The sequence below is a fragment of the Blastomyces dermatitidis genome (genome assembly GCF_000003525.1).
Source record: "Blastomyces dermatitidis ER-3 genomic scaffold supercont1.14, whole genome shotgun sequence".
Taxonomy (NCBI): domain Eukaryota; kingdom Fungi; phylum Ascomycota; class Eurotiomycetes; order Onygenales; family Ajellomycetaceae; genus Blastomyces; species Blastomyces dermatitidis.
In genome coordinates, this window is record NW_025544787.1 from 663,118 (window position 1) to 687,935 (window position 24,818).

The window sequence follows — 24,818 nt, forward strand, 5'->3', positions numbered from 1 at the left end:
CATCTCCCTCATTCCTGTCATTATTACTTCTTTGTATGAGGGACATCTGGATGGAGATAGGCCAGCACTGGAGTTAATTTGTCGAACGGTCGGGGTTAAGAGGTGGGTGGGCTTGAGGCTTCGAGAGGAATATTATATATAAGAGTTTAATGTTTTCTTTTTGCATCTCAATCAAGCAAGCAATCAAGAAACATGACATGGATAGCGAACGAGGCCAACTATATTCATACATAACGTCATGTCAGGCAATAACTTTTCCCCTCGAATCATTCCTCTAGCAGTGGCGATTTTGGATCTATTTTTGGCTTGTACGTTATAGGCAGACATAAAAGGTCCGCTCGGAAGTCGAATGGCTAGGCAAATAAAGGCGAGACTTAACTTACCGATCGGATCTTTATTTTTGTGTTTTAATGAACTAGGCTCGTGCACTGTTCGGGTTGGGCGTGTCAGCTGTGGCATAACAAGTCTGTCTACGGGTAACTATATGATGTCACGCCTCGTTGGGATGAGACGGGTAAATGGTTCATTAAGGCTCATCCTGACTCATTATTCATAAGTCACTCTGTGTTGCGAAGGAGGGAGTTTTTTGGCTGTCATTGGGGGCTGCTTTCTTTTCTTCTCCTTTCGTTTCATATTTTCGTTGCCTACCATTGGAGGGTTAGAAGGAATGAACCTTGGAAGAAGCTGCCTTATTTACGTGGATGTTGATGTTGATGCCTGGGTTAGAGCAAAAAAAATAAGCTTTTCGATCTCCATGACCGAAAGACCGAATGCGCTAGGCATGAATTTCAAAGATCTGTTCCGTTGGGCATTTTGGCATCTTTTGATCATCAGGACAAGAGATATATGTATGATGTATGACGAGGGCACACCTGAAGTTCAACCTTCGTTTCTTGTGCTTCTTTCTCGCAGACCTCCCTTTCGCCCCTGTCAACCCGTGTGTACCGGCACTGTCCAACGCCCGGAATACATACATAATTGCAAGTGACAAAGGATTTGCTATGTATTGCGAAGAGTGAACAAGGAAAAACAAAATTATGGTCCCGAAAGCTTGCTTGGTTCTTGACGCAGTTATGACGAAAAAATTTAAATTTATTGTTTTATGCCGAGGCTTGCTCATACCGACAGAAGGGGGATAGCACCAAGGTTTGCAGCCCGTATATCGTGTGACTCACCAGAATGCAGTCTAGAGATGACTGTAGCCCGGAACGGTTCCCTGTCCCAAGCAGATGGCCCGAAATGTTTCGCATTTGGGGTGCACCGATGCGACCCGACGACCGACCCGGCTTGATTTTTGACTTTTTGAATCCGGGAGCTTTCAAATAGTGAATGGAAAGGTTGGGTGGAAGTAGCTGGTCTCGCAACGTTAGTAGTACCAGACAAATGAAACATGGATTTTCGGGAGGCTTGGACAGCCCTTTTTATTCCCTTTTTTTTCAAATTTTTTTTCAACATTTTTGTTGTGAACAACGAAAATACCAAGCCTCCGATCGGAACCCTGCGTGTGACGTGGGGTTCTTGTCGGGGAGGCGGGTTGACATTGGCTCCGAGTTGCCCATTCAATGTTGACTTGACTGGGATAAGCCCTTTTTTATTAGTGATATCAAAATCGACGGGTAGCGCGTCGAATAAACCACAGCCAGTGGCAGCTCAACAGATAAGCATCAAAAGTTAGTTAGGTTAGCTAGCGAGGTTTTAACCTTAGGAGCTAGCAAGGGTTTTCACAGAACAACAGGGTCTGGACTTGAGAAGGAAGGCCCATACAACAAGGATTCGACCATCTCATTGCAACAGAGTACTCTCCCCAGAACCTTGCAAGAAGTTGCAGCAGGATCCTTCCATCGACTTCTCGCTTGTTTTGATCTCAGTTATATTAGTTGCGGGAGTTACATTAGTTCCAGACTCAGGCTGAGCAATTCTGCGTCAATCTCGGATCCATCAGACAGACGGCCATAACCCAACACAGTAGTATCCTAACGGGGACTAGTACCGAAAAGGGCAAATAGGCGGTAACCGCAACCGGGCTAGTGCGCAGTCATTTTATGCAGACGGGCACGAAACCTTCCAAAGTTGGTTTGGCGCCACCGGATGCAAGACTTGAAAATAATATTATTAATGCACAATTACAGGCCCTGTTACACAGCAGATACGTCATCGCTGCCACCTGCCACGCATTTGCCATGTCGCCGGGGGTAATTTACGGCCTCGGAACGGAATTTCACGCGTGTTCGCTAACGGGAGTTTATGCAAGATATGCACAGGCCCCAAACCAGCCCAACCCCCCCCCCCCGGTACCAGATACCTCGCTCCTAGGTTATGGACAGAGTGAGAAACAGGTCACTAGTACAAATTTGGCGCCAGTTCGTTTGCCGAAGCGGCCAATCACAGCCGGTGCAGAGGGACAAACGTACGCTGCGTTATGGCAAGCACGGGCGTCGGAAGTCTTCAAGCCCCGTCGTCCCCTTTTTGCTGTTTCTTATTAGTATTACGCAGTATTATTTAGTATTAGGTCTAACTAACTATTCTTGAATGCGGAATTGTGATTGTCTCTCGGAACCCGCCCAGGCTTTGACGCCGCCCAGTCGCTGCAAACAGTCCGTCCAGACGACGACCATGGAGAGGGTCAGCAAGCCAGCAATCCCTCCAGGCAGCCAGAGTTGGGTTGGGTTCATCATTGTTTTTGTGAAGCGCCCCCGGAACTTGGAGCCCCCAGAAGCCCTTTAGAAAAGCTGGAGGAGGGTTGCAAAAAGCTTGGTTCTGATGGGATATTGGTATTGATATTGATATTGCTGGCGTGCTTTTTTTTTTCTTTTTTTTCTTTTTCGCCTCCTGACTGGCACTCGCAGGTGGGGGAAATTATATCGATGGATATTCTGGAAAAAGGATAATAATAGCTCCATTCGCATCTTTGAGAATTCCTTTTTTTTTCCCTTTTTCTTTTTATTTGCATGAAACATTCTTTTCTTGCTTTACAAGCTGGTGATATTATTATTAATATTACTATTATCATCATTAAAGTCCCCCCACCAAGGCTAAAAAGAAGCCATCAGAAGAAGCTTGTCTATCTCGCTCTGTTTCCCTGTCTGTCTCGTATAGCTTTGGGAATATTATTAGGCCCGCTGGCGTGTGTTGGGGGTTCATTTGAATTTGAATTTAATCCTCTCTCGTGCCGTTTCATTTATCTCATTTTTTTCTTTCTTTCCCCCTCTGCTCCGTCCCTCTTTTCTATCCTTCTTCCCCCCCTCGAGTCCTGATGGTTTCTTTGTCAGGGTTTTGTCTCCAGATATTGTAGACATAACAGCAAGAGAAACCGCTGGGCGGCCCTGAACCTTCCTGTCGGCGTTTTCCTCTGCTGGGTCAGACTGGCTGGAAACGACGTCTGGACCATCTTAGAAATCTGGGATTGCAATTATCAATCCCTTTTTCTTCACCTCGTCGGGCTTTTAGTGCGTGAAGGCAAAGCTTAGGTACAGCAATAATGCACGGCGATCCAGAGAAACAGAGTGCTGCGGTGGAGAAATCTGGTGTCCCCGATGCGGGCCCGGAGAGTCCACCCACAGTGACATCAGGCGAGAAACCCCAAGATGCCAACAACAACAACGAGATATCAGGTTCTGGATCTGGATCAACCGTGAGCAATAATGAGGACCATACAAATTTCAAGAAGTTGGACTCGAAGGTGGTTGCCCCGCTGCAGGAGGGAGATCTCGATGCTGCTCTCGCCCATCTCCCAGAACATGAACAGGCAATCCTCAAAGAACAACTCCATATCCCCGATGTCAAGGTTAACTACCTCACGTTGTTCCGCTATGCCACGAAAATGGATATCATCGTTCTCATTATTGCCTCAGTCGGTGCGACTGCTGGTGGTGCTGTGCTCCCACTATTCACGGTACGTACTTGAACTTTTTTTCTTTTTTTCTTTTTCTTTTTCTTTTTTTTTTGCTGCTAAGAGTTGAGTTAGGCGGGGAACATGGCTGGATGCAGTTGTTCTAATTTGACTGAATTTATTTTGTCATAGATTCTTTTTGGAGCCATGGCTGGCACGTTCAAAGACATTACCCTACAAACCATCTCCGTAGACGAGTTCAATTCCGAGATTTCAAAATATGCTCTTTACTTCGTCTACCTTGGAATTGGCATGTTCGTCCTCATCTATATCGGCACAGTTGGCTTCATCTATGTTGGCGAACAGATCTCCCAGAAGATTAGAGAAAAGTATCTCGCCGCCATCTTGCGCCAGAACATCGCATACTTCGACAAACTGGGTGCTGGCGAAATCACCACCCGCATTACTGCTGATACCAATCTGATCCAGGACGGCATATCGGAGAAAGTCGGCCTGACAATGACTGCCCTCGCGACATTCGTGACCGCATTCATCATTGGCTTCATCAAGTTCTGGAAGTTAACGCTTATTTGCTCATCGACAATTGTTGCTCTCACGGTTCTAATGGGCTCAGCTTCCACTTTCATCATCGGATATAGTAAAAAATCGTTGGACAGCTATGGTGAGGGAGGAACCGTGGCAGAGGAGGTGCTCAGCTCGATTCGAAACGCAACCGCATTCGGTACTCAGGAGAAGCTTGCACGGCAATACGACACTCATCTCGTTGAGGCCCAGAAATGGGGAGTAAAGCTGCAGGTCGTTATTGGATGCATGGTTGGAGGAATGATGGCCATCATTTTCCTGAACTATGGATTGGGCTTCTGGATGGGTTCGCGTTTCCTTGTCGGTGGAGAAGCCAGCCTTCAGGACATTATCACTATTCTCCTGGCCATTATCCTGGGCTCCTTCAGCTTGGGTAATGTGACCCCCTATGCCCAGACGTTTACTTCAGCAATTAGCGCAGGCGCGAAGATCTACAGCACCATTGACCGTGTATCCCCGATCGATCCCACCTCCGACGAAGGCGAGAGACTTGACAATGTCGAAGGTGTTGTCGAGTTCCGAAACATCAAACATATCTACCCGTCCCGACCAGAGGTGGTTGTCATGGAGGATGTCAGTTTGGTAGTTCCTGCTGGTAAAACAACTGCACTCGTTGGCCCATCTGGTTCCGGTAAAAGTACAGTTGTGGGCCTAATGGAGCGATTCTACAACCCCGTTAACGGCGCCGTTTACCTCGATGGTCATGATCTGAAAACCCTCAATCCACGTTGGCTCCGCCAACAGATATCCCTCGTCAGCCAGGAGCCAACGCTTTTCGGCACCACAATCTACATGAACATCAAGCAGGGCCTGATCGGTTCCAGCTTTGAGAAGGAACCCGAAGAAAAAATTAGAGAACGTATCGAGAATGCTGCTAGAATGGCCAACGCACACGATTTCATCACGGGGCTCCCTGAAGGCTATGAGACTCACGTTGGAGAACGAGGTTTCCTACTCTCTGGTGGCCAGAAACAACGTATCGCGATTGCTCGTGCAGTGGTTAGCGACCCGAAGATTCTTCTCTTGGACGAGGCCACTTCTGCCTTAGACACCAAGTCAGAAGGCGTTGTCCAAGCTGCATTGGATGCAGCGGCTGTCGGAAGAACCACAATCGTCATTGCCCATCGTTTATCTACAATCAAGAATGCCCACAACATTGTTGTTCTGGTGGAGGGACGAATTGTCGAACAAGGAACCCATGACGAACTGGTCGACCGTGATGGAGCTTATCTCAGACTAGTCGAGGCACAGCGAATTAATGAACAGCGGGAGACCGTAGACCTAGAACAGGAAGAAGACGAGGATGAGATGATAAAATCCAAGGAGTATACTTTTAATCGTCAGGTTTCTAGACCCGCTCAGAGCGTGTCTTCTGGCAAGTATCGTGGGTCTGGCGCAGATGACGAGGAGCTGCAGCGGACCGACACAAAGAAATCGCTCTCGAGTTTAGCCCTGTCCAAGCGGCCTGCGGAACCCGAGCAGAAGTATAGCCTCCTAACCCTGATCCGGTTTATCCTCTCTTTCAACATCCCCGAAGGCATGTTGATGTTCACCGGATTCCTCGTATCCATCATCTGTGGTGGTGGACAGCCCACGATGGCGATCTTTTTCGCCAAAGCAATTGCCACGCTTTCCCTACCCGAACAGTTTTACGATAAACTGAGAAGCGATGCGAATTTCTGGTCACTCATGTTCCTAATGCTTGGACTGGTGACATTAGTGTCATACTCTGTTCAAGGAAGCATTTTTGCTGTTTGTTCTGAGCGGCTAATCCACCGAGCACGACATGAAGCCTTCCGTGCAATGCTTCGACAAGATATTGTCTTTTTCGATCGCGAGGAGAACAGCACCGGTGCTCTGACCTCTTTCCTATCCACCGAAACCAAGCATCTCTCTGGAGTCAGTGGAGTGACCCTTGGCACCATCCTCCTTGTCACCACTACTCTCACTGCATCATGTATCGTAGCGCTAGTAATAGGCTGGAAACTTGCTCTGGTCTGCATCGCAACCATTCCTGTTCTTCTAGGCTGCGGATACTACCGATTTTACATCCTGGCTGTCTTCCAAACTCGATCCCAAAAGGTCTACCAGAAATCTGCCAGCTACGCGTGCGAGGCAACATCGGCAATTCGAACAGTCGCATCCTTGACTAGAGAAGCGGATGTCTGCGGTAGCTACCACAACCAATTGGCAGCCCAAGCTAAGAAGAGTCTGGTTTCCGTTCTCAAATCATCATTGCTGTATGCTGCCTCGCAGTCCATGATGATGTTCTGCATTGCCCTTGGATTCTGGTACGGCGGTACATTGCTAGGCAGCAAGGAGTACAGCATGTTCCAATTCTTCGTTGTTTTCATGGAGATTACATTTGGCGCGCAGTCTGCGGGAACTGTCTTCTCTTTCGCGCCCGACATGGGCAAGGCCAAGTCCGCCGCTGCGGAATTCAAGAGACTCTTCGATAGAAAGCCAGTTATCGACACTTGGTCGAAGGAAGGTGATGTGGTGGATTCAGTTGAGGGCACCATTGAGTTCCGCGACGTGCATTTCAGGTATCCCACCCGGCCTGAACAACCTGTTCTTCGCGGCCTAAACCTGACCGTTAAACCTGGCCAGTACGTCGCCTTGGTGGGAGCTAGCGGTTGCGGGAAGAGTACTACGATTGCCCTTCTTGAGCGCTTTTATGATCCGCTGGCTGGCGGTGTATATGTCGATGGCAAGGATATCACGAGGTTGAATGTCAACTCCTATCGAAGTTTCTTGTCTCTTGTCAGCCAGGAACCCACTCTCTACCAGGGCACGATCCGCGATAATATCCTGCTCGGCGTCGATGCTGAGGATATGCCCGATGAAGAAATCACGCGGGCTTGCAGAGCTGCCAATATCTATGATTTCATCATGTCTCTTCCGTAAGTTCCTCCCTTTTACCAAATCAACAAAAAAGAAAAAAAAAATCCGCCATCAAAGATTTCACCCCTCACCCTAACCCATACACACCACTCACTTACTGACCCAAAAATCAGTGACGGCTTTTCCACCGTCGTGGGCAGCAAAGGCAGCATGTTATCCGGCGGTCAAAAGCAGCGCATCGCCATCGCCCGCGCCCTCATCCGCGATCCCAAAATCCTGCTCCTCGACGAAGCCACATCAGCCCTCGACTCGGAGTCCGAAAAGGTCGTGCAGGCAGCGTTGGACGCGGCAGCAAAGGGCCGCACGACGATCGCTGTCGCCCATCGTCTCAGCACCATCCAGAAAGCCGATGTCATCTATGTCATTGATCAGGGACGGGTTGTGGAGAGCGGCACGCATAATGAGTTGTTGGTGAATAAGGGGAGGTATTTCGAGTTGGTGAGTTTGCAGAGTTTGGGGAAGACTCAGTAATTTCCTCTTTTGTTTTCTTGTTTCTTTCCTTCCTTTTTTTTTTCTATTCTTTTCTTTTCTTTTCTTTTTTTCCCCCCAAAGTGATTTATTTAGATTTTTCTTCGGATCCGAGCTCCTATGGGAAGATAGGGGGGTGGGAGAGAAGGGAGAGGATAGGAGAAGAGTATTTATTTTCATTTCACCATTTACCTGTGTTTCTATTATCTTTTTTCGTTTATCACACCTCCTTCCTGCTCTGGTGGTACTAAAACTTATTCCCGATGATTCTCTGTGTGCCCATTCATATATATGACTACCAATTATAGGGATTCCTTGTTGTGTATGTTATTACTATCCCCTTCTCCCCTCCTCATATTTTCCCCACTCTACTCCTGCATCTGCGCCCCTGGATGATGTGCCGCGTTTTGGGTTTGCTCCCAGCTTGTCCTCCTTCTATCTCATCCTACCAGACAAAACCTCGCTGCCACATATTTTCCCTGCTTTGGTTAGCGATATATATGTATGTAATATTCCCCTGTGTTTTGTTTTATTTGGTTTCCTCTCATGTTATTATTTTCTTTTGTCTTCTTTTTATATTGTTTAACAGAAATTTTCTTTTTTGTTAAACTGGTCCTTTAACTGGATAACTCTACATGTAATTGTGTATATAGAAATAGACAAAAAAAATGTTTTGTCTTACATACGTACTTTTTCTCTTGCCTTTGTTTTATCTCACTTGAATAAAATAATCAAAAAATTTCTAGAAATATTACTCAACTTCCTCCACTGAAAGCCATTGGGCTCTACGGTCAGAACTTCATAACTAGTTAACTAGTTAGCTACCGATTCCCTAATGATCTGTAAACATGTCCTGCTGGGATGGACCGGCGCGGATACATTAAAAAGAAATTTTAACTGGAGCGGTAAAAACGCTCTCCGCCCAAGTTCTGGCTTGCTGGTTCGTTAGGTATCACTGAGGTGCTTGAGGATGAGATAGTAAAATGCACGGAGGGGCTTTCTTTCTTTCTTTCTTCCTTTCTTTCTTCCTTTCTGTCTTTCTTTTCTTTTCGTTTTTTAGCTACTTTCAGCCTGAATCATATCCCCGCCCTGAGCGCAAACGAGGTTATGTCTCCAGCTGATCAACTCAGCTACTGGGAAGCGTACCTATATATAAATCTACCGAGATTTCCTTAGGATGGCACGTAGGTATAGTAAGAACTTAGTCAAAAGTAAGCAGACTAAGATGCTGGTGGGGGGTCTCCTGTATTGTCTCTGACTGGAATAGGAGAATAAAAGGAATAATAATAATAATCTGAAAGTTCACTGTGTGAAGCTGAGATGAAGAATCAGCTAGTTTCACCATGCTCAGGTTGCTGCCTCATGTGGCTTTACGTTATGTTCGAGTGGCATTAGACCCGCCCTTGCCTGTCGCCTTAGCAGCTCGGCCATCCTAGTTACTGATAATTGGTCGTCAGAAGGTAGTTATAGAACACTAAACACGGGCTAAAGCCCTCGTCGTTGGTCTAATCAGCAAGTCATCCTTAGAAAGGATTAGTCTTCAAAGGCAATTCGTGTGTTTAAATGAGTTGTCGTGCCGATAAAAGAGATGCAGGGCAAGATTTGACTACGGTAAGATTTAACAGGCCGCAATATTTACGTTTGTTATAATGCAATTTACGACCCATTCCGGAGCTTTCCAAAAAGCTTTACTTCTCGACATCCGCTGTATAAATTCAGCCGTCTAGAGGCTGGTTTGGAAAGTTGGGCGAAATTGATTCTAAATTCTTGAGAGGCGGTGAATTTAGCTGTCCACCCGGCGGCCTAAGTTCGATCCGCAAAGAGATCAAAACCGGTATAATGAAGAGAATGGAAGTGGAATTCTACCATAAGCGTTGTTGAAGAGCTGTAACTACATCTTTAGAATGAACATCAAGATGGCGTTTAGGTAGCTGCGTTAAACGCGCTACGCGGCTGTGGAATGCTGGCTTTCACCTGCTTAAACCACCAGCATCATCCCGCGGGTGGGCCTTCACTCACACTATTCAACAAAATAACTAATAAATCAACTTGAGTGCAGCTATCCAGGCTACCGCGGCTTTTAAATGGCCGGCTCCCCTTTTTAACCAAGAATCTAAACCTATAAAATCCAGTAACGCATGGCTTCTAGATCATCGTTGCTACGATTTTCCCTACCATTCCTTCGAGCTCAGATAGATACTAAGTCGAGTCTTGCAAGAGTACTCCGTAGACAGCCCAAAAATGAATGAGTAGCCGCGGATTGCACCTGGAGGCCCGTTTTAACCAACTCATGCAGACTGGGGACTGTGGCTGTTGGCGAAACCTGGCTAAGCCCCTTCCGAAGCTGCATTTTGCTTCTCAGCCTCGTTGCTGTGCCTCATTTCCGAGAGGTTCTCCCGAACGACACAACCCACCAGCTTCCGCATCTATTAAAACGTCCCGAAGTTTCAGGAACTTCTTGTTTTCCTTTCCTTTTCTTTTAAGTATTGCTCCCTGTGACGCTATATATTCTACAGCCCGCGTCCATTATGTCTCATCCACACAACACACCTGAATATCGGCTTGCTCGTACCGATTCGAAAAACCCAGCAACCACATGCCGGGGCTTGAGGGCTGATGGACAGAAGTGTCGTCGGACTGTAGTTTCAGCCAAATTATCACCTCCTCCCTCGCCGTCAAAAGGAGTGATTGCAGGGAAGAGTGAAATTGGCAGCATCACCACTGCTGCATTTTGCTGGCAGCACAAAGACCAGGAGGTCCATATCAACTCAGCCTCCACGGAACCACCTAAACCCGCTTCGAAGTTGAAATTGCGATCTAGTATTGAAACTCTGGTGGAGAGGGTTCAATTGCTGGATGTTGATGATCAACGCCGCCCTGCTTCAGCGGGGAACGCTTTTGACACCGCGTCTGCCCGTAGAAAGCAGCAAGCACCCATTCGCGCAGAGCTACCTCTTGGCGGGCATACCATCCAGCGCCGTGGAACAAGGAGGCACTCAATGGATACTCCAGGGGTGCATGTCTGCCAACCTGCCGACAATGCACCGCTTAGCTCCGCACAGTCAAGAACTCATTTACTTAAATATAAATTGAAATCGAGCAGCAAATCCAGCGTTGGAGGAAAAATCGTTCGTTTTATTATGGGTATGGGCGACGATGAAGAAATCGTCGTTTCGAGAGTGCGACATCGTCGCACGGCTTCAAATAACGAATCAGGAACTTCCAATATATCTTCTCGACCACCAGCCGTCCAGCCTCCATTTCAATCCGCAGATACTATTCATGGAAGGCATTCACGCCCATCCCGTGCATCAAATTTTCACGGATCTACACAACTTTCAGTGTCTCAACCATCAACTCCTGAGCGCCGACCTAGAACTAGCGCGCAATTTCCATCTCCTTCGCCAGCAAGATTAAGGCAGCCATCACTGCAGAGCAGCCCCGCTTCTACTATATCAGAGACGGATGCCCTTCTACGCTGGATACCCAGCTATCTCTCACCGATGACTCATTCCACTCTTCTAAAGCATCTATCGGAGCCAATATCTGACTCAGACGAGCCGGGATATATATACATGTGCTGGGTAACTTCACACACTCAGGCCACCTCCCCACCAGCAGCGGAGATCGCCTCATCTCTCCTACCCACATCACCTGGCAATGGCATTAGGAGAAGAAACACAGGCGAAATCATGCGCTCCGCCGGCGTTGCGCCAAATAAAGTACAGGGGTCGCAAGAAACCAAAGCTACAGACACAATTACTCTGAAAATTGGCCGCGCAGCCAACGTCCACCGCCGAATGAATCAGTGGAAGGAACAATGCGGTCATAATCTTACTCTAATGCGGTATTATCCGTACGTGCCTTCGTCACCATCTGTGCACCCGGGTGCACCACTCCCCCCTCGGAAGGTGCCGCATGTGCATAAAGTAGAGCGATTGGTGCATTTGGAGCTTGCAGATAGGAGGGTCAAGTTGCAAGAGCCGTGCGAGCGCTGTGGAAAGAAACATAAGGAATGGTTTGAGATAAAGGCTGATAGGGAGCAGTTGAGAATGGTTGACGCGTGCGTGAAGAGATGGGTAGAGTGGAGTGAGCATGAGGCGAGGAAAAGTGGGCGGACTGTAGGTTGATTATTCTTGAGAAGTGCGGGATTGGATAACCATTGTTCTTGTTACTTTATTTTTCCTGATATTCCCATTTATTTGCTGACTTAGACACTGATGCACGTTTATTTCCCTAGGGGATAGAAATCAAGTAACCACTGACGGAATAAAATTTGGGGTAGAACCCTTAACTCGATGAGTTTATTTACCCTTAAGCCTTTAGCTGTTTGAATTTACTTACTACATGGTAGCCTCCTTAGCCATCTATTCATTCCACCAGTCAACCGTAATATGGTTGAGTATAAAAAATATCCCTTCTGGGGCATTGTCGTGAGGGGTACCACAAATATCATTATATTGACTACTATATTGCCCATCACCCCAATTTTGAGAGAAAAGGGACAGGGGCCTGGAAGATGTGACGAGAAGATTTGCCTTACAAGTACGATTTGCTGTGAGAATCAGAGATTCCTGGGACAATAGCAGGTTCCTACTTACGCCTACCAGGGAAGTATCCGGAATATTGCTTGAAATTCCCTAGCTGAAGACATCGCAAAACATTTCTATACGACTTACATCCCTTTTTTAAGGGCCTTGGATTCCTAGCAGCGGCCGATAACTTATATAAACACTATAATTATACAGCACGTCGACCTGAGTGCTGATTTAGAACTTCACTCCTAACTTCCAACCCACGCGGCAAGCACGACTCCAGATGAAGCAGCCCAAGGAGGCGATATAACAAGCCGCAGTCCAAATGACGACACCCCAATAGCGTCCACCGGTCACTCGAACAAGACTCCCCGCAATCGGGATACCCGTGAGTGTGCCAAATGAGACAATTCTATAGCAGGTTGCGAAGTACCTTCCATAGTCATTTATGTGGCAGAGCTGCCCGACGCATACTGGAGTCAATGATATGTTGGAACCAGAGGCGAAGCCAAAAATCAGCGCGTACGTGATTGAAAGTGCCTTGATAACGATTACGGAGGAGGAGTAGGAATCGCCTGTGGTAAGGATTGATGCAGGGAGCCACAGGGTTAGAGTCATTGCTGTGCAAAGAACAAGTGCAGCAATCATGCTGTCGAAGCGACCTAGCTTGTCGGCGATGTACTCAGGCACTGACCGCCCGATGCAGGAACCCGCGTTCATTATTGCTATGAGCTGATATGACATTTCCTGTGACATGGCGCCTGTGGATAGGCCAAAGGAAGTAAGATAGGTTATTGGAACGAAAAGCGCCCATTCCATGAAATATATCCCCAACGTAAGCGACGGGTACGACTGGTCTCGGAAGATGCTTAGGTTGGGCATAACCGTTTGTCCGGGCTTGGGAGGTAATCGCGAGCGAACGAGGATTACTGCGACTGCGCAACAGAAGATGACAACGAACCCGATGATCCTGGTAGCCCAAGCAAACCCAACCTTGTAGAATAGCTTCTGCAAAGCTAGCGGGAATATGATGCCACCCAGTGAACCCCCAGCTGCCGCGATGCCCGTGGCAGTTGCTCGCTTTTCGAGGAAAAAGTGGCTTACTGCTGCCAGCACCGGAGTGACCATTAAAGACACACCCAAGCCACCAAGCACGCCAAAGCAAAGCATAAAATGCCAGAACTCAGTACATGATCCGAGAAGTAGCATGCTAGTCCCCATGCAGACGCTGCCGGCAAGCATAAGCATTCTGGGTCCCCGAGCGTCGAACACGGGTCCGATTTGAATGCCACCGAAGAAACCGAGGAAGATGAAGACGCTGAAAATCCAGCCAATTGTGGCCTCATCGTATTCTTTGAGTTGATGCTCACCAATGTACGAATGGAAGGTGCCAACTGTGTTCCTATAATAGAAATTAATCAGTGAACATTGCTTTTCCACTTTGTTTTCGGAAAGTCGACTCACATCATCCCAAGGGAGACCGCAGTTCCGAAGCAAGATCCGACAACAACCAACCATGCCCTGAGGCCCCCTTCAGGGTAGGACATTTCATCGCTTTCTGAGCCTCTGACAGATTGAGATTCAGCATGGTCGGGATTCTTATTCCCTTCATTCACATTTGACTATAGCCCAGGAGGAGCCGGGGGATTCAACTTTTCTTTAACTGAGTCATTGATCGACCCTCCTAGCGGGATTTTTGAAGGTTCCTCTACTGTTTCCTCAGGCCTCTTGTGCACTGAGGCATCATAACCCGCAGCTTCCGATGAAGCGCAAGTTGAAATGGCACGATCCGAAGAATTGGAAGGAGGACCAGCAAAATCAGCTGGTGGGAGAACGAACGCCATCGCCAGCTAATCTGGACAAGAATCAATTGCGCGCCTTGCTTATCGGGGGCACCTCTCTCTATATTATCTCGAACGTAGGCGAGGAGCGAATGCTACCAATATCGATTATTCCCTTTTCCGTCGGTGGGGAGATAATTGGCTGAACGTCTTTGGCGTCGCGCCGCAAAAAATGGCATCTGATGAGGTTTTGCGAACAGAGCATTCCCGTCCAAGACTGTAGAGTGCAATATTCGATTCATGGCTGAGGTTGCGGAGGGCTAAAATCATATTTGCCATATTTGGTCCTAGGTGAAATTTCTCAAAACTACCTACTACGTACACCTCTGGGAGTTAGCGGTTCGGCCGACACATAGTTCTACACCATAACTATGTGTCATGGAAAGAGGTCCTTCTTCTTTTGACAAGGGTGGGGGACAGACGCTTAAATAGTGCATTGTATGTAGTGTATGTACTAGATTTCTGGGCGAGCTGCTCCTTGTCTACTCCATATATACGCTGTACATGTACAAACGAGATATTGGTTTCCTTAAACCGTGTCGGATTGGGTGTCACGGATGAATATGTTGGAGACATATGAATCTTATTTGTATCAAGATCTGCTTGTTATATTATCCATACACTATCTAATATATCTATTTCATACAAAAGATGGAGCTATTTATAGTAAAATATATGTGCAAGCCAAGAGAGCTAGCATAAGTGAGTATTAGATGAGTGTTGTAGTAAGCTGATAATAATGAGAAATATTATAGTAATACAATATTGATAATATTCAGTAGTATATAATCTCTTTTTTCTGACACACTCTCTTCAGCAAATGTAATAAGTAAATGAAAGTGTAAATAAAGCTGTAATAAAAAGAGTGTAGATGAATCTGTAATAAAAAGAGTGTAGATGAATCTGTAGAGATTATATCAAGATAGATTATTTATTCTACTTATATCTTAATAATATCTGATATATCAACTAGGCCTAGTATCTTGATGAATTCTGTATATTTCTGGCATGGCAGAGTCTTAGTGAGGCCATTCACTGACATCTGAGCTGTAGGCACTCAATCAACTGTAATATCACCAGATTGAACATGTTCTCAGAGTCAGCTTCTATATATATCAATATAACAGAGCTTTATAATTATAGAGAAATCTTTCTTTATAAGAATGTTAACAGTTTGATAATTATTACATTGAATATAAATCTTATAATCAGATTTAAATTAAATATATTAAAAGAATCTATTTTATTAGATAGACTTCTTATCAGCTTATAAAATAGTAATAAACTCAGCTTCTGTAATAAATGTAGTTATAATTATCTATCTATTTAATTTTCAATCAACAGTCTCACTGAATAGTTTGAAGATATATTCTTATATAGAGCAGTGATCTGAATTATCTGTGAAAGAGATATTACTGATAATTTTAATAATATTAGATTTGAGATCAAGTTGTAAAGATCTGTCAATATTATCATTATATTAAATAGTGAGATTCTTTATATTATATAGATAAGATATCATTCTATTCATCTCTGATAAGTAATGTTCTGATGAATTTATTATAAATATAGCTAGTTTACTCACTGTATATATAATATCAGAGTAAGTTATTACTGCTGTATAGATGCAGAAGCTGATATATTATTAATAATAATGAATTTTTACAGATATAACTGACTTGTTAAAAGACTTTAACAGAGTATCAGTTAGTAGAGTATATATCTTACAGATATATATAAGATAATATATATTAACTATCTTATTAATATAGATATTCTGACATAGTCAGAGCTTTAAGTTGAGATAATCATATATTATTTATATATTAAAGAATTATTTTAAATCTCTTATCTATTAAATCTTATATATATTTTTAAGATCTTTGATTAGTTAATCTCTTTCTTTCAAATCTTCTTATTATAATAGAATGATGATATTATTTATATAGAAGAAGATAATTAATTAATTATTAGAGAAGAGACATTAATTCTCTGATATAAAGATAAAGTCTAATATTCTCAATATTAAAGATAGTTTATTTAATCAGAGAAGAGATGATCTATATAATTTATATAGTACTTATAGAAGTTTTAGTACATAATTTATATACTTCAAATTTTATATCTTCTTTAACTTTTATTATTTATTAGATAGTTTCATATATACTAGCTCATTAATATCACTATTAATGAAAACATTGATTTTATCTAGTTATTTCATATCTAGATTAAATACTGCTGTTAAAGCTAATAAGATTCAGAGATCTCTGATAGTTAGTATATAGACTTTTATAGTAAGATCTATAATTGATTGAAGATCTTTATATATATAGATACAAGCTTTGTATTTTAAAAGAAAACCTTCATCATTGAATTTGTAGATAAATACTTATTATAAAAAGATAACTAAGACATCTCTCTGTAATCTGCTAGTAATTTCATATGTATTCTGCAGAGATATACTATCTCATTTCTGCTTAACAGTGTTCTCAAATTCTTTGTAATATAGATATTTTTCAATATCTGCTCAGTGATTCAGTGAATCTGACAGTTGAGATCTATAAATTCTTGATATAGCTGTTTTATTAATAACTGTAAAAACAGTATTAGAAAATAACTTTTAAGACTTATAGAAGTCTGAGTATGATTAAGAGAATATCTCATTGATTATTTATAATGAATTGTTTTTAACATTTAAAACTATTATAAGATGAGCAGCTTTGTGTTTTTAGGTTCTGCAGTCATCTATGATATTTACTTCATCAAAGTCAGCACTGATATCATGAGCTCTTGATGCAATGTTTCATATTCAATTATCTATCACAGTTAAATAAGTATTAATATCAACATTGAGATCTATTGACTCTGGTATTGAATCTGGTGTAGAAAGAATCAAAACATTAGAAAGAATTAAAATATTATAGTATTTATTCTCATTATTCTTCTCCTCTATTTTTTCAGAGCTTTGAGTATTTTCTTCAGAATGAAAAACATCAATATCTGCAGTGTCTATAATCTCTTTCAATTGATTGATAGAAGTCATTGATGATTCTCAAACTTTCATATATAGAAGCTTCATCTTCTTAGATACTCAATCTCTTAGTTGTCTTTCAATGTGAAGATTTTCTGAGTTGAATTTTCTATTCTCATCAAATATCACATCTCTTGCTCTTATCACTCATTCTAAGTGTGGAATTCAAATTCAATAGATGTTTGTAGAATCATATTCAACTAGATATTCAATATATGCTTAAAAATCTAGCTTCTGAGAGTGATTTCTATTGAGGACTTCATTCAGTATCTTTGTATAGATGCAACATCTGTAGATTCAAAGATAAGCATAGAAGTGAGATTTGATTTGTAGAAATTCTTTCAAAGCTTGTAGAGATGCCTTTCAATCTAGAATTCTAGTAGAGGTTTAATTCACTAGATAGATAACAGTAAGTACAATCTCAGAGAAAAGTGATTATGATAGAAGAGATTCTATCTGTAAAGTTCTTGTCTTTGTTATTAATATTGCTTCTGCTCACTCTGCTGCATCATTTTACTCATGAATATACTCTGAAGAATACTTCATCTCTAGACCTTCATTATTCACTCAATTTGTGAAATCATCTGCTTTCTTGATTGCAGTATCATTGTTAATATAAATGATCTTTATAGTACAGTTGAATTGATATTTAATTCAATTAATAGCTTGTCTAAGAGCTTTTCAGATTTCTGATTTTCAGATAGCTGTTATAGCTATATGAAAACGTAGATAATCACACATGAAATATATGAGGTTTTGTGCGTATTGACAGGTTAGAAGAATGATTTGTTGAAGTGTGTATTAACAGGTTAGATGTGGCGTGCTTCCGCCCTCTATTCAAGTCAATCCTCTATTCAGCTCTAGCTTCCGCTCCATCTCTTGCTGTTTTCTGAAGCTTCCGCTTCTACCTTCTTCCTCTGTTCTTCTCTTCATAGGCGATCACTTCTTCTATGAGAGCTTTCACTCCTTCTCTACAGAGCCTTCATTCTTTTCTTCATATACAATCACTTCTTCTATGAGAGCATTTGCTCCTTCTACAAGAGTTAATCTCTATAAAACAATCACTGTATATATAAGGGTGTACGCCCATCTCTCATCTTTTAGAGAATGTATATATAAGAGTGTACACTCATCTCCCATCTTTAAGAGAATAAGACAAGTTTTTACTCTTATATCTGACTCTATGTAGCAGCATATACTACAATTTGATAGCATGTCTTATTAAGAATTAAGTTCTTCTAGTCTCTTTAACTTTCACTCTGCTCTTGATATACATAGCACTGATGATTGAATCAGGCTGTGAATACTAAGAATTGACTAGTCAGTAATCAGTCTGATTAGTTACTCTATCTTCTTTCAATACTATAGCTAGTGATTGATCTGGTCTGCAGTCATTTAAATCTATCTCATTCAATACTACAGCTGATGATAGATCTGACTAATGATCATTTGAGCATCTTTCACTTCAGAACATCATAGCACTAGTGATCAGTCTAGAATGTAATCACAGTCACAGTAAACTCATCTTCACATTCTTATATAACTTTATCAGCTCTGTCATAATAATGAAGTAGAACAGATGAATCACTTGAAGCAGCTTCTATCAGTCACTTTCTTTCACTGAATCAGACAAGCTCATCAGCAGAATCAAATAACTCACTCAAGAATTCACTGATAAACCTGACTTGAGATAAACTTACTCATAAGCAATGACTGAAAAGCATGCTATTATAATTACAGAAGTCTGACAGAACACAGATGAATAGTATGAGAGTGTCAAAAGCCAAGTGACACTGTATAATTATATCAAAGTGAAAGACATTCTTATGAGTGTATCAGTCAGATGTTATAATAATATAAAAACAGCTCTTAACTCTGCTTCAGTAGCAGAATAAAAGAATGCTATTGATCTCTGATTGCAGGCCTTTCACACAGATGTCACAAAGAATACTAAGAAGAGGAGTTCAATAGTCTCAAGCTTTTATAAATTCAACTGTTAGAATCACACTTCTTCTGATGAAGCAGCAATACTAGATATAATTGAGAAGTTAGAACAGCTAGAAGCCTGACTGGTCTGATAAGAGAATGAGCTCAATGAACATGAACATCAGCTTGATCAGTGAAAGAAACAGTTGAATGAGTGTACTGCTCTTATTAATGAATGTATCAGCAAACTTCAAGAGAATCTCAAATAATTGACAGATGAAAGAAGCAGATTGATAGAAGTGTGAAATAGCTTCTGCACTGAGAAAGCTGCACTCATTACTCAAAGATAGAAGCTGAATCATTGTCAGCAGATGAACTGTTCAGCTCAGATCAACAGAATAGATGTCAGAGCTGATGATTCTCTTAACAAGTCTGCACAGCAATTAAATGCCTTCTTTGAGAAAGGCTTCAAATCATCTTCTAGAACCTGACAAATGCTGACAATTTCACAGAGATCATACAGTGCTGAAGGCAGAATGCACTGTTATAATCTAATGAGAGATAGGATTAATTTTCTCAGAGAAGTCAACACTGCATGTTTTACTTATGACTCAGAGAGAAACTGAATACACAGGGATCAGATACCTGTTCACAACAATCTTGATCTTTCACTCAATAGTGAACTCTGTTTATTCATATGAAGTGATGATAGGTCAGTGAGATTACAGACTGATGATGTCATGCTATTCAACTCAGTGAAAATGAATGTAATGATATTTGTCAGTCACTTGAAATTCATTGCCATGCAGGAGAGAGATGATGTGATTCTTCACATGTTCTCTCTGTGTCTGAAGAGTCAGGTGTTGGAATGGTATAATAGTCTGTCTATTAAAATGAGAAAGAATATAAATACCTCTCTCTCTATTATCATTGATGAGTTAAAACACGAGTTTCAGCTATCAGAAGAAGAAGCTTGAATGAAAGCTCAGACTCTGCATTTTTTCTTTAAGAAGTCAGATGAACTATCTCTGATGTTATACATCTTATAAAAGATTAACTTACTGCAAGCTGCTGTAATCTCTGACCCTGTTATGATAAAGAGGCTCTTATGAGAGAGTTTAGAGTTCAATCTTTTCTTAATCACATCACTTATTCCTGCTGAACAATTGAATGACTTCTGATGATAAATTAGAGATAATGAGTCAGCTGTCTGATGTGTCTGAACTGATCAGAAGACTCAATTCACTGACTATATATATAGTTTCAGATGTTTTGAACAGAATAATGACTGCTGCCTGTATTACATCTCTCTGTCTAAGCAGACAGAAGCTACAAAGCTGTCTATGTCTACTGCAGAGATAGCAGTGATTCTTATGAGTGCTCTCACAATGAGTAAGTTGCTGATTTGATGTATAACAGAAGAAGAAAGACTGCTGATGCTTACAGCAGAGTGCTACATCTGCAGAGGTCTTCATTACATCAACTGCTATCTTAAAAAAGAGAAGAACAGTGATCATTCAGTGAATTAAGTTGAACTGAAGAGTATCAGAGAAGATGATAACAAGCTGCTGAATCTAGACCTCAGTCTAGATTTCAACAGTGAGTTGAAAAAATAATCAGTGAGATGAGTACTGAGAAGCTCATCTCATCTACAGATATTTTCTCAGATGATTATCAGAACATCTTTAATACTGATATATATGTAGTTGCAGTGTGTGATATCTCTATAAGTAATTGAGAATATATTAGTAGACTACAGTATTTGTCTTACATCTTTCTCATCATTTCTGTCATTACATCACAAGGTGATCTCTCTGTTTATATGAATACAGATGCAGATATATCACTTATTGATGCAATAATAGTAAACCTATTCTTCTCTCATTGTCAATCAACTTCTATGCTGCATGATCAATATGTGAGCATTCAAGGAGTTAGCTTGAAAGCTGATGAATCAAATCTATTCATAATAACAGATCTTATCTTGAGAGTGAATGATGATTCTCTTTTCATTGTTGAAGATGAATTTCACTTAGTGTAATATCTCAGATGCAATATAATCATAGCTAATGATGTATTATCATCAGTGAAAGCAACTATCAATGTTCACAGTGAACTTGTTACATTTCATGAAAGATATTTCATAAATGTCAAGATCATCAGAGGCACTATCCGCGCGGGTAGATGCTTATCAAACTCACAGTTATCTCAGCAGCAGAAGAAGATTGTCATTTGTATCATCAATGCTGACATCATTCATCATTCTGACTGAGAAGACCCTCTGTTTTCTATCTCATATATTGAATTACATTTGATGAATGCAGAAGACCAGGATAATCTGCTTCAAATTCTCACAGCAGATACTCTTATCAAGCAGGTTCAAGTGAATATATCAGATCACTGAGTGACAGAAGACTGAGCAGCTATTTAAGCAATCATCAACTGACATCACAAACTATTTAGCTTCAGCCTAGGCTTATTTTCAGATGATATTAAGATGTCACTGCAGTTCATTGATGAGAGTAACTTTTTCAGCCTGAAACAGAGACTCTATTCTCTGTCTTAAAGAGATTGTGAAGTCACTGATCAGATTCTGAACCTGCTTCTGTAAGATAGAAGAATTGAATGTGTTTCTCTCAGAGACAGAAACCTCATTGCTTTGCCTGCCTTTGTGATCTGGCTTAGAGAGAAGTCAAGAGTGATGATTGATTTGTAAAAAGTAAATGCATGCTTACTTCTCAATGCATACTCTCTATTAACATAATAAGATGTGTTGCAATCACTCAGCAGTTCTATGATATTCTTATTCATGAATATCTGTCAAGGCTTCTTTCAATAAGCAATTGAACAGAGTGATTGTTTTAAAATCATATTTATAACCCTGCACTGAGGTCTTGAATGTTTTACAGTTATTACAATGAAATTGATAATCTTGCCTGGGTTCTTTCAACAGCATATGAAGAAGATTCTAGTGAAATTTCTATGATGATTTGTGTTAGTCTATGTAGACAATATCATCATCTTCTCTCACTCACTGAATAAACATCTTCATTATATACAGCAAGTCTTTGCAGCTCTCAAGATGTCTGAGATAATAATGTCATTAACTAAATATCATTTCATATATCTCTCAGTGTGTTTACTGAGTCATCATGTCAGCTGACTAGACATATCTACTCAAGAAGAGAAAGTAGCTGCTATTACTAATCTAGCCTTCTCTATAATACTCAGAGAACTAGAAGAAATCATCAGTCTCTTCAATTATTATTGTGATTTTGTCAGTTTTTATGCAGATCAGATGAAAGCATTAAAGACTCTCAAGATTAAGTTACTGTATAACAGTTCAAAAACAGGCCAGAAAAGAGTATTATATACAGCTAAGATCAAGTTAATAAGATTTAAGAACTCACTGCAGTTTCATGCTCTGCTTGCAGAAGCTAGACATTTGTTTAATATGATAAAGCAAGCCTTGATGAACATCTTCATCTGGGCATATTTCAACTTTAAATGTCTCTTCATATTATATGTGAACATCAGCAAGCAAAGAGATATCAGAGTAGTTCTACATCAAGTCAGAATGAATAATATTGAAAGATCTGTTCTATTTCTCTCTCACTGATTAAGTATGGCTGAAAAGTGCTACTGAGCAACTGAATTGAAGTATCTTAAACTTATATGAGCCCTGTGGAAATTACTGCAGTATTTAGATGATGAGTTTACAGTTGTCATGAATTATGTTGCTCTTGTGTCTGCTTTTCAGTCACTGATAATAGATTATCATAGTAACTGACTGATAAATTAAGTCTTAGTTCTAAGCTCATATCTTCTATGAATGATAATCTGCTATCACAAGAGCACTGTACATACTAATACTGATACTCTATTCAGGTTGCACTGTCTAGATAATGATTCAGAAGAGATTTTCTCTGAAGAGCAGAAAAAAATTCATTAGATCATCATTAATCAGGCAGACAGATCAATGACAGACATATCTTTAGTGAAGATATGTATGATTTCAACTACAGCAATAGAGCTCACTGATGAATTCAAAAAGCAACTATACTGAGATATTCTCTGTGACCTGACATTGAGAAAGGTCTTTTGCAAGGCCAGTCAGAAAGAGTGATATCAGTCATTTACAGTGCAGAATGAGCTATTGTTCTTCAAAGAATTGCATCTCTGTATTCTCAAATTACTGATGTGAGACATTATTCATATATGCTATGACACAGCAGGTCACCCTGGCCTTCATTGAATGAAAAACCTTATTCATCAGTTCTTCTTTCTTTTCCATGCCTGAAAGAGAATCCTGAACCATCTATCACAATGTCTCAATTATCAACTAGTCAAACTGCTGAATCACTTATCAGAGGATAAATTACACTTCATCTCACTTTTAAAACAGTTATTTGAAGTTCTTTCAATTGATTTTATTACAGAATTATCTGTGAGTGATAATCATGACACTATATTGACAGTCACAGACAAATTTTTGAAAGCAGTAATTCTAATTACAGGACAGAAATAATGAGATGCTTTATAATAAGTGAAAGACTTCTATAAGAAGATGATCTGCTGCTAGCAGCTCTCACTGATGATTATTTCAGATAGAGATCTCAAATTTATATCATAATTTTGAAAGTCAGTTCTTTAACTCATGAGAATTAAGACATGAATGACAACTGTCTACAACTCTCACTTAAACAGTTAAAGTGAGTGAATCAATCTCACAGTTGAAGTCACATTATGAACACTTCTTATAGATGAATATGAAGCAAATTGAACTGCTCTGCTTGAATAAGTGAAAAGAGTGTTGAACTCAGTAGCTGTATAGCCAGCAATGATCTCTCTCTTCAAATTGCTCACAGGTGTAAAGTCTAGATAACTGTTATTAAACAATGAGAAAGCTCTGCTAGATGTAGCTGAGTTCATCATCATGTGAGATGTGATGCAGCAAGATGTTCTTGACTTATACACTTTGATAAAAGCTAGAATGACTGAGTTCTTTGACTGATTTCATTCTTAATCAACTATTCAGATTGGCAATTGAGTCTTCTTAAACCTCACTCAAAAAGCTCAAAAGAGCTATATATTAAAAGAGATATTCAAGCTATCACTCTTACAGATAGGCTCATTTCACATTCTTCAGAAAGTATCAGATGCTGCATTTCAATTGAAACTGTCAGTCAGTTAATAAATACACTCAGTAATCTTTATTATTCATCTGAAAAAGACTGTGTTAACAGAAGTGAATATGAAGCACTTATCACTAGAATTAGTACTTATTGATGATCAGTTGCAATTTAAAGTTGAAAACATCATAAGAAAGTACACAGAGAACAGTAAGACTTATCTTCAGATTAAGTGAAAGAAATATGAAGATCTGACCTGAGAGCTTCTTGAAGTCATTGCATAAGACACTCCACACCTGGTCAAGGTCTTCATGACCAAGAAGTCTCACAGTCAGCTGAGTAAATGATAGAAAGAAAAGTAAAATAGAAACAGAGTGAAAGAAAGAAAGGAAATGTATTATAATCTAATTTTAGCTATTAAATAAGAAAATAAAGAAAACAAGAAAATCATCATCTTCTACTCTTTTCATCATTTCACTCTGTCTCTTCTTATCAATTATCTTCAAGCTCTTTCTGCAGCTTAACCTCCTGCTCAGTGAGATATGTATC

General features: G+C 41.0%; 4 protein-coding genes across 4 annotated transcripts; 2 read left to right on the forward strand and 2 right to left on the reverse strand.

The window, feature by feature from the left end:
* Positions 1–1,718: 1,718 nt before the first annotated feature.
* Positions 1,719–9,066, forward strand: BDCG_09226 (ATP-binding cassette, subfamily B (MDR/TAP), member 1). Its single transcript, XM_045425015.1, has 4 exons — positions 1,719–2,069; positions 2,130–3,892; positions 4,022–7,335; positions 7,450–9,066. Exons 2-4 carry the CDS (start codon positions 3,479–3,481, stop codon positions 7,805–7,807), a joined length of 4,086 nt encoding a protein of 1,361 aa, XP_045273598.1. The 5' UTR covers positions 1,719–2,069; positions 2,130–3,478; the 3' UTR covers positions 7,808–9,066.
* On the reverse strand, positions 2,401–2,764 carry BDCG_09225 (uncharacterized protein). The gene has a single exon (XM_045425014.1). The coding sequence runs from the start codon at positions 2,673–2,675 to the stop codon at positions 2,520–2,522; it is 156 nt and encodes a 51-aa protein (XP_045273597.1). The 5' UTR covers positions 2,676–2,764; the 3' UTR covers positions 2,401–2,519.
* Positions 9,067–10,332: 1,266 nt separating the features above from the next.
* On the forward strand, positions 10,333–12,068 carry BDCG_09227 (uncharacterized protein; the record flags this gene model as incomplete). The annotated part of the gene is made up of 2 exons (XM_045425016.1): positions 10,333–11,925; positions 12,045–12,068. The coding sequence occupies 2 exons, from the start codon at positions 10,333–10,335 to the stop codon at positions 12,060–12,062; spliced, it is 1,611 nt and encodes a 536-aa protein (XP_045273599.1). The 3' UTR covers positions 12,063–12,068.
* A 505-nt stretch (positions 12,069–12,573) lies between these two features.
* On the reverse strand, positions 12,574–14,183 carry BDCG_09228 (MFS monocarboxylate transporter; the record flags this gene model as incomplete). The annotated part of the gene is made up of 3 exons (XM_045425017.1): positions 12,574–13,741; positions 13,804–13,905; positions 14,020–14,183. The coding sequence occupies 3 exons, from the start codon at positions 14,181–14,183 to the stop codon at positions 12,574–12,576; spliced, it is 1,434 nt and encodes a 477-aa protein (XP_045273600.1).
* Positions 14,184–24,818: the final 10,635 nt, after the last annotated feature.

What these genes read in the sequence shown, in the direction of transcription:
- BDCG_09226 (XM_045425015.1), top strand. Translation starts at nt 3,479, where the DNA reads ATGCACGGCGATCCAGAGAAACAGAGTGCTGCGGTGGAGAAATCTGGT. An exon ending in CTGTGCTCCCACTATTCACG is followed by an intron (nt 3,893 to 4,021) that starts GTACGTACTTGA and finishes ATTTTGTCATAG; the next exon opens with ATTCTTTTTGGAGCCATGGC. An exon ending in GATTTCATCATGTCTCTTCC is followed by an intron (nt 7,336 to 7,449) that starts GTAAGTTCCTCC and finishes CCCAAAAATCAG; the next exon opens with TGACGGCTTTTCCACCGTCG.
- BDCG_09225 (XM_045425014.1), bottom strand. Translation starts at nt 2,675, where the DNA reads ATGATGAACCCAACCCAACTCTGGCTGCCTGGAGGGATTGCTGGCTTG.